This window comes from Camelus dromedarius, chromosome 32, assembly GCF_036321535.1.
Source record: "Camelus dromedarius isolate mCamDro1 chromosome 32, mCamDro1.pat, whole genome shotgun sequence".
Classification (NCBI taxonomy): domain Eukaryota; kingdom Metazoa; phylum Chordata; class Mammalia; order Artiodactyla; family Camelidae; genus Camelus; species Camelus dromedarius.
In genome coordinates, this window is record NC_087467.1 from 23,197,356 (window position 1) to 23,216,061 (window position 18,706).

An 18,706-nucleotide genomic window follows, 5' to 3' on the forward strand; every position below is an offset into this window, starting at 1 on the left:
GAAGGGCCAGACGCTCTCCATTTAGTCAACGTAAAAACGTAAGAACTTTCCTAAACTCATGCTGGGCTTACTCGTCCTCATTTTTTCTCAAGGCTTTGAGAGCGGTAACAAGAAGTTTTCTTTCATGGGACATTTCAAGAATATATCCTTTGAGGAATTCTATTCAGAAAAAAGGGAATAAAAGCTTCATCTGTCTACATGTCATCTGTCTCCACAGATGTGACTTCCTCCACGAGAAACTTACACCCTGTTCATAGATGTTGGCTCCCACCCGGCTGAGGTGAGGTGAGCCAGGCCGCGCGGTGACAGCAGTTACGGTGGTGGCTTCACTTTCGTCTGTGCTCCCAGTGTGGTCCCTGCTGACTGCACTTCCCAAACGGACCGAAAACGGCAGATGTTACATAAATGTACCTTGTCTTCCCCATCCAGGTGGTTTCTAAGGCTAGTCACCAAAAGGCAGCATCATTTTACAGCAGGAACTCCACACAGAAGGAATGATGGAAAGTCATTTATTTTCCCCCCGGTTTTAAAATAAAAGACTCTAATGGAGAAGGTCTAGAACGGTTACGTCATGCTGGAGGCCAGCAACACCTTGCCTTTCGTACACACAGGAAACCAGGTCAGAGTACACACATTCCCCACAAACAGGCCCTCAACAGTTCTCCTGTGCAAAGCTGTCTGCTACCTTGCTTCAACAAATAGCAACACCATTGAAACTTGTCAGGCTTCCTCTGTGACACCTGAACTCCAGTCCTACATTTATTAACACAGTTAGAAAAATAAAAGCCTTAAAAACTTCATGGTATGAGTTCACGGTGCGAATCACATGGTATGAGCTTGCAAGTTTATGGGATTTCATGAAACATAAGATCATTTAAAAACTCCTACATAACAACTTTCTGGTTTATTTCAAAGGCTTAATTAAGACTTGAAATCTAATAAAACTGCTAAGTTGATGTAAACATCAGTTACTTGATTTAAACTTTACTTGCCTTGGGAGAGTTAATTCTCACTGTCCACTGAATGAATGAATGCCTTTCAAATATTAATAAATATATTACAGTATTTACAAACATTCTCATCTGTTCTGACACTGATAGAAAGTTAAGCTGTGAGAAAGGAAACAGGGATCTCCTGGCAGGGTGAGTCCGTGAGGTACAGGCTGAGAGGGAGTGAGGGTGGGAGGGCAGGGTGCGCGCAGGAGGGACTTCAGGGTGCGCCGGGCTCCCACCGAGACCAGCCAGCCAACGACATTTTTGTTGCTGTCAGACCAGAAGTACATGCGGACACCAGGACAAAGGAACGCTGCGAAGGTATCACCGCACGAGTCTGAGGACTGTAAGCACGCTCCACAAGCTGCCATCGACAACCCTCTGGGAAGTGCCTTATCTGGCTGCGGGGCTGGGGACATGCCACCGAGAAGGGAGGGCCCAGAGCAGGGATTTGTTTTGGCAGCGGAAAGTGATGCTGACCTGCTGTCCACAACAGCAGCTGTGTTCTGTGCCCTTTTCTCCTCCATTTTCTGCAGACTGTCCCAAGGAGACCTACCACCCACTCAAACTCCCCAGTGCACTTGGCAAACCCGTCAGCGCTGCTGAAAGGATTCACCTTCCAGGGCTCTGGTGAGAGGTGCTCCTGGCACTCAACTGGCTACCCTACATCACAGACCCGAGGAAGGGGTGGCGAAGACTGCCTCGTGAATGTGGACCGGATTCTCACTCAGGAGTTTAGTTGCTTGTGTTTTAACAACAACTGTAAGCTAGTCATTATTTTAAAAGGCCCGCTTTCTGGGCCAGGTCTGTGCACGTGTGCACACACCAGCTCCTTTCCCTCGCTCCCCTCCTGGCAGCTGGTTCAGAGGCTCAGCCGGGGCCTTCGAAGCGTGTGGCTCCTGCCAAACCACCTGGGGCCTAGGGTTCAAATCGTCCCTCTCAAAATTTTATAAATGAGAGTCACTCAGTGTAATGTTTAAAGCTCTCAAAGAAGAGTCTCGAAAACAATGCAAACATCTCCATAATCGGTAAGGGCTCCCTGCGGCCCACTTCCATGTGCGAATACAAACTGTTAACGTGGAGTACTTCAGTCAGTTGGTAAAGTTTATTTTATCAGTATGAGTAATTTTAAGCCAGTTACTGATTTATAAATCTCAATCACTACAACCACTACCAGAGCAGTTTTGAGGTATTACTGTGAATTTACTGCAGAAACGTCACTATGTCTCGGTGTGGCATGAAGAAGGGCCGCCGTCCTGCGGCCACAGATGTGCCCGGGGATTTAGGACATTGCCGTGCGCGGGCATGAGCTGGCCGTCCCAGCATGAGTGGCAGCTGGACTGGCTGCTCACTGCCAAGCACATGAAGTGATACAAGACCGCCCACGCAACGGGCCAAGGGAACCGGGAAGTTACAGGTGACGACGCTGCCCTCCAAACTACCCGCATCAAACCCCACACTACTCATTCAAGTTGCTTTCAAGGGAAACGTGTGCAAAAAGCATCCAAAAAGCCTATCACATGCAGGTTAATTTTCTTGTAATTTTAAAAGAACTAGACAATAGTTTTTCTTTTAAAATTCATTTATAAAAATAAATAAATTTCAGCTTGAGACCTTAGGTACCAAATTGTGGCTTAAGTTAGTTGTGATGGCGAGACTATAAAGTTATGAAAACCGTGCTTGGAAACACGGGAGCTCTGGCTCACTCCCCGCGGTGGGCAGCCTTTTCCACAGTCAGCTGAAAAACTCAGCTTCTGGACCAACTTTTAGCCTCCCTTTACCCCAAAACTCCACAAAACTTTAATTCTTCGTCCTCCATTATAAAACTACTAGTAACCATAATACATTCAAGGTAAGCAACAAAAACACCTCAGGAGACACTGCTCGGCCGCACTGGGGCAAACAAGGCCATGCGGAGGTGGTGGTCACCCACCGGGGGGCAGCTCGATCAGGTGTCTGTACTGGCGTGCAGGCGTAAGGTCCCCCCATGGTCTTTATCTCAGAGCAATAATAATTTAACATCAGTTTGAGGGCATGCACAAACCCTTGCAGGTTTCGCGCTGTGAGCAACAGCTGCTGGGCCCAGCCTCCGGGGCCCAGATCACTGTGTACACGAGGTGGGAACACTGTAGGGTGGAAATGCCACTGTGACTTACTGCTCAGAGCTGTGCTGATGTCGACGCCTGTATTAGACTGGTATCTCACACAAGAAGCTTTCTGCCTCAGTCAGAAAATTATCTGAGGAACAGTAAAGAACTGAACAAAGGAAAAAGTTTCGACCTCCAAACCAACACGCACACAAAAGCAAGTTTCAAACTACTGTCCTCCCCCGGCGCAGACGAGCAAACGGCTGGCCTGCCGCATGTCCTCAGTATGAACACAGCGTTCAGTCTGCGGAACGGTGTCCTGCAGCAAAGACCTGACCTAGGCAAACTCAAGCCCACTAACTAAGACCGCGGCAAGCAGAGACAGCCAGCTCAGCGTCCTCCCGCGCGCACCTCGCCTCTGAACACACAGCCACCGAACGGCGCGCGGCTCAGATCTCACTGATGGTCCTCTCGGACGGGCAGTACTCCGAGGCGCCTGCTGAGGACAGATAGAAAGACTGGGTTTTCCTTTTCAATCGGGCTCTTTTGTTGGCCAACACCAGGCTGTGCCGGCTGGAGCTGATGATCTCTGAAATGAACTTTCTGCAGTCCACACACACCTCCATAGCGCTCCAGTCCTCTGTGAGCTCTTTGGGAAACTGTAGTTCTTCATCTGATTTGTCTACAGACTTAGATTTTGAGGACAATCTGGAAAAAAAAAAACCCAAACATTTCAAACATCTAGTATTGTTTACTTATAGTTCTACTGTAATACTAAGAAAATACGAGCAGAAAAAGTAAACTTGTTGCCAAATCATTATGGAATGAGCCAGTGATTTAGTCATGTCATGCTCCTCTAAAGAGGAAGCTATAATTGGCAACAATGTTTAAAATAGTTTTAAAAAACCAAGAAGCATGTTTTATTAAGAAATAATACTGCTAAAAACTTAGCACCCATCTAGAATTTTTGGAAATCAGATGCTCATTCACCTGATTACTATGCACATAGAGATCCTGAACGCTAACGGCTGAAATGAAGTAAAGTGCGTGCTGCCGGCAGCCTGCTGATGACGCAGGCAGACCTTCGCGTTCTTCCTCCACGGCGCTGTGTCATGGCTACTGAACACGGCTGTAGACGGCAGGTCAGACTACAGGAACCTGAAGTAAGTTTATCCTGATCCTATGACACACCTGGGAAAATTGTCTTTGGACCAGCTTTCTTGTCATTTTTGTATTTATCAAAGCCACCCCTTCACAATGATTCTCTGTATCTGGGTGACTGGCTATTTGGATTCCCCAGAGCTGGAGTTAACTAGACCAACATCACAGCAAGTGTTTCTGGTCACTTTTGGAAACAACTAGGAATCATCTACTCATTTCCTGTTTTAATTAAACCAGACAGGAACGTAGGCTCAGAGTAAGTACAGCAGAGAACATCAGACCTGCGGGCCCTGAGCCCAGGGACACAGCCACGGTCAGAGGTCCTGCTGGGGCAGCAACGTCCCAGCGGAGTCTGGGGCCAGGGGCATGAGTTTCTTGTTGGGATCACAGCTTCCCTGCCTCACTGCCCACAGGCCTTGACACGCAGCAGTGGCCACTGTCCAGCATTTGGCACCAAGGCCAGTGTCCCTCCCAGAACGGGGAGAGGGGGGCCAGTGCATAAAACCCCAACCCTCTCGGCCCTGCCAGCGTGTGACTTGAGCTGGCCTGACCCCTCCCTGTCTTCCTGAAGGACCAACACTAACCTTACTCTGCACTAAACGCAAAGTGATTGATACTCAGGCACATGCTTTATTTAAATTGCCAGCTCCTGGCACACAGCTTTATTTCTGCCTCTGCAGTAGTAAAGTAAGCTGCAGCTTCTGCAGACTACTGCACACACAGGATTAAACAGATTTTCTTTTTAAACTAAAGAAGGAAAGAAACATTAGACTGTTAACGTTAAAGTTTTCAACTCCACTGGAAACAAGGTCAGTTTTAAAGATGACTTTTAAAGGATACATTGAAGTAATTATTTCCAAAGTAGAAAAAAAGTTTAACTATGACATTAAGTATCTTTCAAGGACCTAGCCATTATCCCTTAGCACGCTACCTCTGGCAAGTTTGGAGATCTGTGTGCAAGTCAAAGCTATGTTAAAACCAAGGAGCCAACCCACCCAACCCCACCCAAACCCCTTCGAGCCAAAACCCCACCACATCACCACAGTCCTCCTCCACAAAGGATGTTCAGGAGACCCAGGCCCTGCCCACCTGGCAATGCTCTGAAGTGGCCGATGGTGGCCAGCAGGGGGCTTCTCTGGCCTCACACAACTTTCCCCTCTTCGCAAGGCTGAAGGTCCCAGCGAGAAGATGGGAAGGGTGGAGTATGGCTTGGAGGGCAGCCGCATCTGTTACCCAAATAAAATAGAATGAGCAGCGCGGCTGGAGGCCGAGTCTCTGAATTCGACACAAGGGGGAGTGTCGGGGCCTGCTTACCTTTTTGCAGCACTGCGAGCACACGGGCCTGCACACAAAATCACAAGTGTTACCAGCACGACACAGACGCGACTGCAGAGCTAGAGAAGCCGGGGCTGCGCGGTCGGGAATTCTACAGTAATGGCCCGAACGCTCTGGGCCTTCTGTCCTGGTGTAACGGACTGTACGACGTGGACTGCCGAGAAGACAGCCGGCCTGCCAAGCCTAGCTCTGACACTGTGTCCCCTCTGGAGGCAGAGCTGACATGTGTCTGGACTTCTCTTACTTGTCTATCCTGGGATCACATAACAGTCACATCTATTGCTTTCTGTTCAAACGTGACATATAATTAGTAGAGCTATCTTGGATACACAGAAGAAATACACGCATAAAAACACTTTCCAGGCTCAGTATCAAACAACTGTTCACGCCACTCGTGAAAAAAATCAGTGTCTCTAACACACAAACACAGCACAGCAGGGTGACAGACTGGCCCGTTCCCAACACCGTCCCCATGAGAACAGCAGCACGATGGCAGCACCACCGTCACCGTCACAGGAGGCCTTACCTCTTGCAGAACTGGCAGGTGTGAGACCAGGTGAAGAAGGAGAACCTCCTGGTTCGGCAACAAAAGCAGAGCTAAAAATACAGGTTTAAAAGGAGAGAAAAGCAAGGCCAACAGCTGAGTCCCTGACCTGCAAGTTGTATGTGCGGAAGTTCAGCAGACAAAGGGAGAGGACTTACAGACCCTTCTCTTAAGTCTGGCTCTGTGATAATTACAATTGGGCTCTGGTTTTGGTTATAATTCTACTTTTACAGGTAGAGTCACCTGAGTCTCACCATCATGGAAGCAATCAGAAGGCGGTTCTGAAAAAGTCTCCTGTTTCTCAAAATACATTTTCTTTACAAATCCTTTAACAGTGTAACAACTAAGGGCAAGCAAGACACTTTCTGAAGGCATACCGTTATTTATGATGGTGGCTTAAACCTTCCAGTTTTCACTGTCCAGGGGAGAAATAAAAATACTCGCTTTTGTGGGCCTGCCTGCCGGAGAGTAAGCCTCTCACCCCCTAGAGCCCCTCAGAGCCCGGCCCCGCCGGCTAGCAGACAGCGCCCGCAGGGGGCACGCCTGCACTGGCCGCGGCCCCACGGCCGACACGCTACCTTTCCTTTCTTCAGAGCGGTGTAGATGTCCCTGTACTGCTGGTACTTTTCCAGCTCTGCCTTCACCAGGACTTGACGAATGTGCATCACCTCCTCCACCGTGAGCGCCAGGCACTCCACCGGGTAGCAGAACTCCTCCTGAAATTCAAGACTCCACATGAGCGAGAAACTCCCCCTCGGCACGGGGACACCTCCCATCAGATCTGTCACCTGTTAGTAGCTTCAGAGAAGAGAAGAGGGTTCCCACCACCATGAGCAGGGCTGGCACACTCTGGGGACCACATCGCCCCTCGCTTCACCAAGACAGCGACAGACAACAGGGGACTTCGGGGACCACGTGAAACCTGGAGCTGACTGAAATCTCTGACCAGTAGAAGTTCCTCACGTTTGCTCAGACGTTTTGCCTCAGGTATCTCTAGGTCAGTACGTGGAGCTGTGTGTCTCTGCACCAAAATCGTGGGAAAAAATTTTGCTGCTCCAAACCAGATTTACGTCAGGTTTCTCCTACGACTACACAGACGTTATCTCTGTGTTGTATGTATCTGCTAATAATAAATAGCGAATCTACAACATTGGTGCCGTTTGTAAAACTGACCTGTGGTGCCCAGAGCAGCCCGAAGAAGGTGGTTAGTAACTGATCTGAGAAGCGTTACTTAGTGGTAAGTTACATCGGCACACCCTGAAAAATCCTAGTGCTGCAAGTGGAACCGGAACGTGGAAGTATTTACTGGTGCAGTCTGCAGCCGGAGGGAACCGCCACAGGCCGGCCCACACTCTCCAGGCCTGTTACTCCTCTTAACACAGCTGCGCAACACACAGCCAGCACTGGAGCGACGTGGAGACGCTCAGGAGACTTTGACAGGGAAACTCAGGTTGGCTGTCCTAGGTTAACGGCTCCCCAGCGACAGCCGAGGAAGATGCGGGTGTAACTGACCCACTGAGTAAAGAGCCTCCCACCGCCTGCCCCCCCGCCCCGGCCCTGCGTTGATTGGTGGTGCGTCCGACAGAAAGACAGAACTGGCCTGGGCGCTCGCACCCTGCCAGGCGTCACAAGGGCCACTGTGGTGCAGTGACACGAACCCAGTGTTCTCGGTGCACACACTGCAGTTCACTCCCACACACGCAACAGCGCTGCTCCCAGGCATTCTGGGGTCACACAAGCCAAACGACAGAGCACAGGACTATGAATGCTGTCAGTTTACAGTTTTAACATTCAGTTCTGTCTTTCAATCAGAGAAAAACAAAAACAAATCTAGCTTGCAAACTTGACAAACATTAGCATTTACTAAAAAAAGTAGTCTGCAGAACTACTGCTTCTTCCTAATGATCAATTTAAAGCCATCTCTCTTCAAGCTGAATTAGGGAATGTTAAATTTACTAAAAATGTTTTGGAAAAGGTCCTGCAATTGAATTTTTAAGATGAAAAGCTTATAATTTGGAGGGTGGGGGGACAGTATGCTCGGGAAGAGTATAACGTGTGCTCCAGGATGTCTGAAACACTTGACAAAACCACCATCACATCGTTTTTTCTTTCAATGGGAAGAGCTTTCAAAGACAACAGGATGAAGCTGACGTGTCCAGCACTTACTGTGCTTTGCTCAACCCTGAGAGAAGCGTGGCGTCCACTGGGAACGAGGCTCGCCCCTGGACTTGACTGTGCACGACAGCACCGTCGGCTGCGCACGTCTGAACGACTGCTCTCAGCCTGTAACATGCTCCACGAGCAGTTTCCCTGCGCTCATTTTTATCCACCAGTGACGAGCGGGACTGCACTGCATCTTCTGATGGCTCACCGTGTGACAAGCGGCTGAGCTGGGACAGGCTACGTATGGATCCAGCAAGGAACCAGATGGGCACCACCTGAGAGGTGCTGCTGTGCACACAGGGAGACGGCTCACGACCACCTCCCTAGGCCTGCGCGGGTGGGCATTTCGGCCCACGGGAACCCTTCCTCCCATGGCGGGGCACCAGCACACAGCACAAACCCAGCAGCCTGCAGCCCCTCGCCTGGTCGCAGGTCACTAAAGGGTTAGAGCTTTGAACCGTGCACAAATCCAGGGCTTCACTGGATGTTATAAGACACTGTGGATTTTGTTTGTTTGTGCTCTTGTTCTTTTTTCAAATTTGAAGCAGATTACCGTTTCATAAAGTACGTTCCATCAGGTCAAATGCTAATGTTTAATTCTGGTGTTTTCTCAAGGACAACAAAACTTTAATGCAACATGAAAAAAAGTAGTAAGTGGTTACTACAATAGTTTTCATTATTTTTTCAACTGACAAAAAACATTAATTCGACATCCCCAAAGCCAAACCAAACCTCAGCAGTTCCTGCTGAGATGCTGACGCTCCAAACGCGAGCGCACGCAGGGTCCGCCCCGTCGTTACTGGGCCGGCGCACCCCCCTGTCTCAGCTGGGCGTGGACTCCAGGCGCCAGGCAGCCCAGCTCTGACTCTCTGGCTGCTCTGTGCGTCCACATGACTCCCAAGTTCAGGAAACGGAGCTAAATCTTAGAGAGTGTTAACAAAGGTTACCATACGCTACAGGAGCAGATGTGCCTTCAGAACTTGCTTTTGTGTGTGTCACTAACATCGCCGAGTTCTGGTTAACATTCTGGTTGTATCTGCCATTCAGTAGGAATCCGAGTTAGGCAGCACAGACCTGAGCGTGATGTACAATCTGGTTACTGAGCCCCGGAAAGGGAAACAGCCACATTTTATACAGAGTTCTCAATGAGCAAAAACTTCATTAATCAACAGCAGATATCTGAAAATTATCCAAACAACTATTGGTTTTCATGAGTTTTTAATAAAGAAAAGGAAGGCAGATTCAAATAAAAATGCAAATATTAAATTTAATTACAATTTTCTTTTTTCAAGTTCAACTTTAAAACTCAAAGTGAATTCTTTGTCTAAAGTCATGTGTAGACTTAATATACAAACTGGGGACAACTAAATTTAAAATGCTGGCAGATTTTCAGAAACAGCAGGAGGAGGGGCAGGAGTTAAAGTGCCACCCCAGTGCCTGGCCACGTGCTCACGTGGCCAGATCTGAAATGAGAAAAGAATGAAGATTCACCCTGCATTTCACAGCAAACAGAACGGAACGTGTTGTGCCTCATTTACATTCGGAGCCTCTTTTCCTCACCAGGACAGCCATAGAGAGGAACGAGGGAAGCAGCTGCCGGCTCACGTGCTGGGAGGGTCTGGGGGGCGGCAGCGCGTGCCCCGGGGCAGGGGGGCCTCAGTACAGTTCGGGGGCTTTTTATTCCACTGAGGCTTCGGAATTACTATGCTTTCTTTAAAAGATATATTCTGTACGAAAATCTCAAAAAAAATGCTAAATGAGAATTTTAAAGTATTGTAAATAACCACATCAATAAAAAGACAACTTCAGATTTCTCTCTACAGAGAAGCAGAGTGGGTTTTCACGAAAACCACGTAGCATCCTGACCATCACAACACAGCTTTAAAGCTGCCGGAGGAGAGAGCGGGTCCCCCGCGGCCGCAGGCCTGGCAGCTGGGTGTGCGAGCACGCGCTCTCCTGAGGGTGGGGAGGCCTGGCGTTGGGGGGACACGCCCTGACCCTGACGGGGGACGGCACCCCTTCCGCTGTTCCATCAGGCCGCTCTAATCCGATGCTGCATTCTGAGTTTGTTGTCCTTTCAGCTACTGCCCTGTCAATCGGGATCACGTGTGACCCACACATCCTACCAAAGATTGGAATCAACAGTCAGAAGCAAGTGTCCATTTAAGCTGTTAATCTTTGCAGAGTGCAGCGGCTGAGGTATCACTGCCAAAGAGAGAGAGAGGAAAATGATTCCAGAACCAGCAGAAAGAGGCCAACCTTTGCGGATCTCCACCTGCTGGTAAAAGCTCTCTCACACAGATAATACACAGCCCCTGCTACCCCCAACACGGCTGCCTCCAAAGGATGAGAGCTGAGCAGAGAAGCTGTTTGTATGGCAGAGAAAAGTGGTCGGAAAGGCGTCCTTGGCCACGCTCTGGTCACCCCAGGAACCTGAACAACACAGAAGGGAGAGGACGACGGCGGGGAAAAGAAAGGAGAAAACGATGCTCAACGTGAGTGACCTGCCAACAGTGATCACAGAGCACGGAAGAATAACAAAACAGAACAAAACCACCACGAGGACATGAACGGTAGATTCCACACGCGTGTCCGTCTGTATCCGCATGTATCAATCAGGAATCAGACCGTGAAGTCATGCCTAGAGACTCAGCGTTCACACAGCAAAGACCCAGCTTCTATAACTCGGCTGTGCTGTGAGCACTGAGTCTCCCACACGGGGCTCGCCGGGGTGCAGGGCGGGGCAACCGCAGAAAGCGAGGGGGTGTACACCAAGCAGCTGCCCCCTGCCCCCGCCCCAGAAGGTCCTTAAAGACAAGCCGTCCTCACTCGATGGCGAGCACCCTCAACCATTCGACCAAATGCTGAAAAAAAAAACTGCACTTTCAACATCTGAAGGAAAGGGAGGGACATACAATAAAAATGCAATGAGGAATAACAAAGACATTTCTGCCATTTTTAGTGGCGGGGTTATAAATACAAAGTGATTCCATGTTTCCTAAAGTACAGATAACATTTTAAACGATCATACTTTTAAAAACAATACTTACCAAGCTAGAGGACACCACCAGGAAAGTAGTGACTTTATGGATCCCCAAGAGAAGTCTGGCAAGAAAAGTCCTGACTTCCACCTGGAGGCACTGCAGGGGGCCTAGTCCTGCGTGGATCCGGAGCCCCCAGCACTGACCACAGGCCCCACTGCAGGCTCACAGACCCGCTCCGTGACTGCACACTGGTTTTATCTCGCTCTCCTCCTCCACAAAAACAACTCACATCCTGACCGAGCACCCCCTGCGCTCCCCTCACCAGGAAGTACACCTTGTGAGCCCGATGGGAGGGGGGTGTCTTCCTGGGTAACGCTTCTATTCACAAGCCAAAAGCTCCTGCAGTTGATCTGACAGTTTCTTCACATTGATAATTTTAAAATTTCATTCAAGTCTAGTCTTAACAACGATGTCACGTGATCACAAGGCCCGGCACACAGCTGAAAGATAAACCGACTGTCAGGGAAAGCTGTGTGAAGAAAACAATGTCCTAAGTACCAGACATGTGGGAAAAAATCATAAAAAAGCTCCCTCTTACATCTTTTTAAGTTGTGACAATAACTGTATTTTGCAAATAAGCTTACACTAACAAAAACCTTTGGATGGCAAAGTTTTGAACCTCTCTGGTCAGAGTTCTGTTTTTCAGCTGTAGTCCAACACGTATCAGGATTTGGTGATTAATTAGGGGCTGGAGAAATCCAATAGGAATCGCTACAAAATCATTAGCCCTTCAGTGGCATTATCTGGAAGTAGAGACGACTGGTCACACTTTAACACTGCGAGCTCAGCTCGAACCCGTCCCTCCACACCACCTCCCTGTGCCTGGAGGGAGGACCTGTTACTGCTTCACCGAGTCCCTGCTGCATCACTGCAGCCTGAACAAGTCGACCACACGCAGTCCAGCATTTCACTCCTGAGCGTCTGAAGAAACGCTAGACACTGGGCTAGCTGCCGGCAGAATTACTGACGGAGGCCTTACATCTCGCCTACAAACATACTGGAAGTCAAGTGGGACAAAAGGAATCTCTGCAGACTTCCTCGGGCTGGTAAATCCAGCCCTTCCTCCTGGAAGGGTCTCGGTACTACATCCCACTGTCTGAGGAATGAGTAGCCACCACATGAACCTGGAAGTCTCTGGAAAACAGCAAAAACCGTCAACCCATCCAAACAGAAGCTTTGGCTCCAGGATCATAAAATGCACTTGGAAACAATGAGCAAAGGATTTTCACGGATCAAAGTTCTCCCCCTTGTACTTCTGCTCCAACTAAAGAGTCTAGTGTCGTCAGACTTGGCTAAGTTTTTTGCTTAGCTTTTAACAATTTTTAAGTGTCTTAATGTCCTCTGAAAGGAAGAAAGCCTTCCTTTAATAAAGACCCATACTTTTAACCATTAATAAGTCTTTTGGGGAAAAAAGTACCTTGAACAAATAAATAATGGCCAGATTTCATTTAGGTTACTGTTCGGGTTGGTTTTCTTTGGCTATTAGAAATAAGTAAGGTTATTTAAGTTCACTGCAGCTTTCGGAAGCTTCTCAAGAAAGCTAACGATTCAAGACCCTCTAACTGATGGCAAGCTATCGTGCAGTGCCCGTGAGTCCGTTACTTACGAGCGAGCGGGAGCTCTGCCTGGACGGAGGCAGGAACTGCCTCACAGTGGTAGGCGTCTCCTTTTCAATGGAGTGTCGTCTCTGGGGTGGCGGCCGTCTCTCTGGCTGGGGCGTGGAGGACATGGGCAAGAACTGTGGAGGGGCTAAGGAAATGCAATTAACCAAACTGAGATCAACTCCCACAACAAAAACCTCAGATTTCACATCACCTGTGACAAACACTGAATTCAGAAATCAGGTGTTTGTCTCGCTGGAGAGGTATATTGGGGTCAGAGGCCCTTAGAGGGACAGTGTAAGGACTGCTACAGAAGAATCTTTGTAAGACAATCTTGCTGCAGAAATAGCAAGGAAAAAGGAAAAGAACTGTTTTTAATATTCATTCAAATTCATGCATAAAATACAATATAAATACGGTCTCAGGTTTGTACATACAAATCACATGCTATTTTCCACAAAATTTTGCAGTTGAAGAGTCTCAGGCTTTATTCTAAAATTTTTAAATTAAAAAAATCAGGGGGTAGCAAAAGCCTTGTATTCAACAATTTTAAGGAAAAAAAAATTTCAAGGAATAGATCTTGAGCTTTATTTTAAAACCATGTAAAAATTACAGACTCACACCCAAATTCTCAAGTGCACCCTCCGCTTACATTCTCCTTTTTAAAATAAAATAGGAAACCTCTTCCTTCCTGATGTGGATCAAGACATTTTATCCCCAGGTTTAAATTAGGCTGTATTTAAATTTCAAAAATCGAATTCCAGCTTTGATGTCTGAATAGTCTACCAGTGCCCCTCTGCCTAGTAACAGTCTGGAACAGGGTTTAAAGGAGAGTGTCCAGGTACGATTCACACTCTGAAACATGAGGGGGACGTCGGGAGTGAACTGTGCCGTCAGAGCGCTACTCAGCGCTTGGTCAGGCTGCCTCAGGGCCGCCGGCGGGAACAGCAAACGCACAGAGGTAACGGGTGACCCTCCTACCGGGACTGTCCTACCTAGAGATCACTGAGGGAAAACAAAGGGCACAACTTCCGTGATCAAGAACAGGTACAGAAATCTATCATGTGACTTGACTGTCTCTATAAATTTAATGGGCTCGGTCTGGTACCAATTACAGGTAACAGCGAAGGTCGGCTCCTACAGTTTCTATGTTGTGGTTATAAACGCCTCAGCAGACGTGATTTGCAAGTGTTTTCTCCCATTCTGTGGGTTGCTTTTCTTCTCTGCTGATAGTGTTTTTTTATGCACAAAGTTCTTACTTTTCATGAACTTCAATTTGTCCAGTTTTTCTTTTGTTATCTGTGCCTCTGGTGTCACATCCAAGAAATCACTGCCAAATCCAATGTTGTGAAGCTTTTGTCCTATGTTTTCTTCTAAGTTTTATTACTGTAGATCTTACTTAGGTCCTCTGTTGACTCTGAGTTAATTTTCGTATATAGTGTAAGGTGAGGGTCTACCTTCACTCTTTCGCAGGCAGATATCCAGTTTTCCCAGGGCCAATTGTTGAGAAGACTGTTCCTTCTGCACCGAACAGCCCTGGCACACCTGTGAGAAACCATCTGTTTTGTGAGGGTTTACTCTGGGCTCTGCATTCTATTCCACTGACCTGTATGTCTGTCCTCTGCCAGCACCGTGCTGCTTTGATGACTGCAGCTTGGTAGTAAGGTTTGAAATCACGAAGTGTGAGTCCCCCAGCTCTGTTCTTTTTCAAGACTGTTTTGGATATTCAGAGTCCCTTGAGATTCCGTGTGAATTTAGGATGGGTCTTCCTACTTCTGCAAACAATGCCACTGGTACTGGAACAGGGACTGCACTAAACCTGCAGAGCGCTTTGGGCAGTGCTGACTTTTCAACACTGAGGCATTCAATCCGTGCATGAGATGTGCTCCCATCTGTCTGCCTCCTTTGTTTCTCTCCGCGACGTTCTGCGGTTTTCGGTGAGCAAGGACTTCACTCCCGTGCTTACTTCCTAAGCAGTTCTTTCTTTAAAACTGAACTGTAGTTGGTGTAAAATACTATGCTTTAATAAAATGGCTGTTTTAATGTCTTTGTCTACTGTGTCTATCATCAGGCCTTTTCTGGGACGGGTCCTGGTTACTAACTTTTTCCTTCTGCATGGGCCCTGCTTTCCCATTTCTTTATATGCCTCGTGCTTGTGCGCTGAACACTGGACACTGGAATCTCATGCTGCGTTAACTCTGGAAGTCCGACGCTCCCCCTCCCCCAGGGCTTGCTGTCTTCCGTTGTTTTCTGTAACTGTCGCAGGCCGTTTCTGTGCTGAACATCAGCTTGAGGGGCAACCCAGCACCTCCTCGGGTCTTTCAGGAGCCGCCCCCGGGCACTCAGAGTCCCTGTCTAACTTTGCCTGTAGATGCAGTCATCTTTTGAATGTTCTTGTGTTTTTGCTCTCCAAAAGGGGAGAAGTGAAAAGGTAAGGGGTTGGGGGAAAGGCACCACTTCAGCTAGAGGAGAGGCTGGGGCTGGTGGCAGTGCAACAACAACGCCTGCCAGCCTCTGCCTGCGCCTCTGCAACCAGGCGTGGTCATCGGCCCTCAGGGCCCAGAGGACAGGCTCCTCCTGGCCCGGCCCGGCCCGGCTCCTGCAGGCTGTTCCAAGAACAGCACACAGCGCTGGCATGTGGCTGGCGGGGTGATGTAGCCACCACTGAGCTAAGAGCTGAAATCTACTGAAACGAACCACAATTTAGCATCCAAGTCTCCCCTGAAAGTTGTAAACATTCAACAGACTCAAAGAGTTGCAAAAATCGTTCCATCAGATAGACTCTGCCAGTACAGTTACTGTCTAAGTTCAAAGACCAATTTCTGGTGCTCCTACTCTGCCTTCTTCCCAGGATCCTCCCCCTTAATATGTAATTTTTAATCCTTTGTAATAATCTCATAAATGAAAAGATTACTTAACAGTATTTTAAGAAATCACTTACCTTTAGATTCTGTGTTCAGAACCTATTGTCTCAAGACTTATAAAGGTGTTTTTACTATCTACACATGTGTGGGTAAGGATATGCGGGGGGCGGGGGCTGATAACAAATCTGATTATTTAGGGCTTCTGGCTTAAATCAGATAAGGAGGTAATTAATCTAACAATTACACACAGTTGACATGTTCCCTACAACTATTACTTGTAAATCCAAAGGTGACTGATTTATTGTAAGTTGAGAATTTGGGACACAGTCACCAGTCTAGCCCCACCTTCTGAGGTCATTGTAGGAAAATAACCGAGCATTTCTGCTCCTGACTAGTGAAATCCCAGGGCTAGTTCTGTGATTAACGGGTCACCCCAAATCATCAGGAGGCACTTTGGGGTTCCCGCTTCAGGTCAGACGTGTGTTGTAAGGTGCCTGACACACTCACCCTTCCTCATGGACACAGCCTCCAGGAATGGGCCCTCCGGGAAGTGGGGAGACGCGCCGCTGATGCTGGCCGACCGGGGCAGGGCTTCCTCCTGAGAACGGCACAGGCAGAGCGTCCTCAGACACCAGTGCTCTCCTGCTACCTGCTCAGACTTACTGGCAGACGTGCATTTTAACACGAGGCGCCGAACTGTCACGTCGAAGGTTCAAGCCAAGCTAGAGACAAACTAGAAGGTCTCTAAAATCAGACATATCTGGGTTTGTGTCCCGGCTTCGTCCCTTATTAGAGTGACGTGACACTGGGCAAGTTTGTCATCTTAGTTTCATGATTTCCACAGCGTTGTGACAAGGATAGATCTGATAATACATTTAAAATGCTTAACACATTACCTGGCACACAATAAACGGTGATTAAATTATTAGTGGAGTATTTCACGCATGTATGAAAGTAACAGACTGGAAAAACAACTAGGGTGCATGCAGTGTGTCTTGTTTATTGTTGTTACCAAAGACGAGACTTGCCAAGAAAAGAGTAAGTATTAGCTGAATGAATGGATGAAAATAAACATTTCATGAAATGAGTTATGAGTCTAGAAAAATGTCTGTCTTGTACCAAAGAAAATTCAAATTCCTATTACCAGTGAGAAGAGACCTTAATTTGCTTTAGGTTACACCAAAATGAAGCACAGTATTTATTCATGAAAAACTTACTATTTACACATGATAGGGACACACACTAAACAAAGGACAACTTACTTCCACGATATCTATAGAACACTGCGAAATATTTTTAAATATAGAAGAAAAAAATTAGGTTAATATATTAATCTATGACTATGTGAGATAAACTGTTAGTGAGAATTCTCTGACATACTTAGGTAAGGCAACTTCAGGAACTAGCCATTCACTAAAAACTGGCCTCAACTATAACATACTGCTGAAAGCATTAATTTCAAACAAGCTTCACGACAAAGGATCTGGCCAAGGAACAGGAGAAGAAGGAAGGCCATGTGAACCACACAGTGCAGGCAGAGAAGGTCCCTGCACTCTTGGTTCTCACCACGAGAACCAACCACGCAGTGTACACAAAGCCTCACCCCAGACATGCTTCAGGCCACACAGTCACGAGAAAAGCCAGCGAGAGCTAGCACGATACCCTTCTGCTTACGGAAGGTCAGAAGGACACAGAGGCCAAGAGTGTCTTGTAGGAACAGGAAAAGAAGTCATACCCAGGACTTGCCGGTGATTACGAAGCGGGTGCTTCCCTGATGCAAACCATTCCCCCATCACGTTCTTCAGCCCACCCACTCACACTCATTTTCACAGCTGAACTTCACATAAGCCTGAGACCTGCCCACACCTTGCACTCCACTCCTCCTTACTGGTCTGAGCTGCTCCCACAGAGAACAGCCAAGCACCTGTCCTGGGCAGGCAGGGCGGACGCAGGTCAGTGTGCAGGGCCGCCGTGGGGACAGGGCCACTGTGGGGCAGGGATGTGGCTCAGGGCCTCTTGGGGCTTGCTCCCAGAAGCTGTCGATGGTCCCCCGTCCCTGCATGCCCACCTCAGGGAGCTGTATCCACTTTCAAGCTCAGTTCCTGGCCCAGAGGAGTCGGAGACACCCAGAAGGGAGTGAAGGGACCTTGCCTGCCACGTCTCCTCCCACTGACCAGACATTGCCTGCCTGGCTGAGGGGCTTTGATGGGGCTCTGACATCTCTGGAACATCCATTTCCACAGCCTGGCTGTAGAAATATGCTTGTTTGTATTGTCTGATCCCAGTTACTAGTCTCCGACACTCACTAAGTTAGGCCTTTTCTAGTTCTGTCCTGACCAGTGACTCTTAACCAGGTCTGGGCTGCACAGAGGTCGCCGTCAGAAGTCCCGTGGCTTTGCTCCCAGGGCGGCACCGTCACTGAGGGTTGCCAGCATCACCTCAGACACAGCCTGGGCACCTCATTCACGTAACAGGAAGGAAAGCCTCCTTCTCCCAAAACGAAGCCCAGTGGAGGCTCAGCCACAGCTCATCTGCTCAGCTTTCTGACTGAAAGCTTTCATATGGCTCCAACCAAAGCTTATCTCGATGTTTAAAATGTTACCTGGGATAGGCTAGCAGAGGTTACTGAAGATAAGCAAGAAGCAGTGAAATTAAAGTTCTAGGAAGAGGGAAAAAAGATGGAAAAATGTCTGGTGTCGGGAGGTCTCGTTCCGCAGGGACCCTGCTACTGGGAGGTTTTAAGGTCTCTCTCTCTGCCAGGGGCTCGTGTTCTCACCAAAAAGTAATGATGCTGAACAGGATTTCAAAGGCCCCCTCCAGTGTCAATTATTTTCACTCGGGCATTCTCCATTGCTGCTAGTTGGAATACTAGAAAGTTTATGCGATATGCAGGCTTTGAGGTTAGGCTTGGGGTT

At 48.2% G+C, this 18,706-nt stretch overlaps 1 protein-coding gene across 5 annotated transcripts in view; it reads right to left on the minus strand.

The window, feature by feature from the left end:
* Nucleotides 1-495: 495 nt before the first annotated feature.
* The window catches only part of SPIRE1 (spire type actin nucleation factor 1), a 140,924-nt gene continuing 122,713 nt past the window's right edge, over nt 496-18,706 (minus strand). For 3 of the 5 annotated variants that reach the window (XM_064481646.1, XM_031439240.2, XM_064481648.1), the window contains 8 exons: nt 16,299-16,389; nt 12,933-13,075; nt 10,542-10,715; nt 6,698-6,835; nt 6,102-6,172; nt 5,555-5,582; nt 5,330-5,466; nt 496-3,787 (listed from right to left, as the gene is read on the minus strand). In XM_064481646.1, coding sequence (XP_064337716.1) covers nt 3,529-3,787; nt 5,330-5,466; nt 5,555-5,582; nt 6,102-6,172; nt 6,698-6,835; nt 10,542-10,715; nt 12,933-13,075; nt 16,299-16,389 — 1,041 coding nt within the window. In that variant the 3' untranslated portion in view covers nt 496-3,528. The remainder of the gene's footprint in view (nt 3,788-5,329; nt 5,467-5,554; nt 5,583-6,101; nt 6,173-6,697; nt 6,836-10,541; nt 10,716-12,932; nt 13,076-16,298; nt 16,390-18,706) is intronic. The other 2 variants (XM_064481647.1, XM_031439241.2) reach the window with 1 other exon arrangement.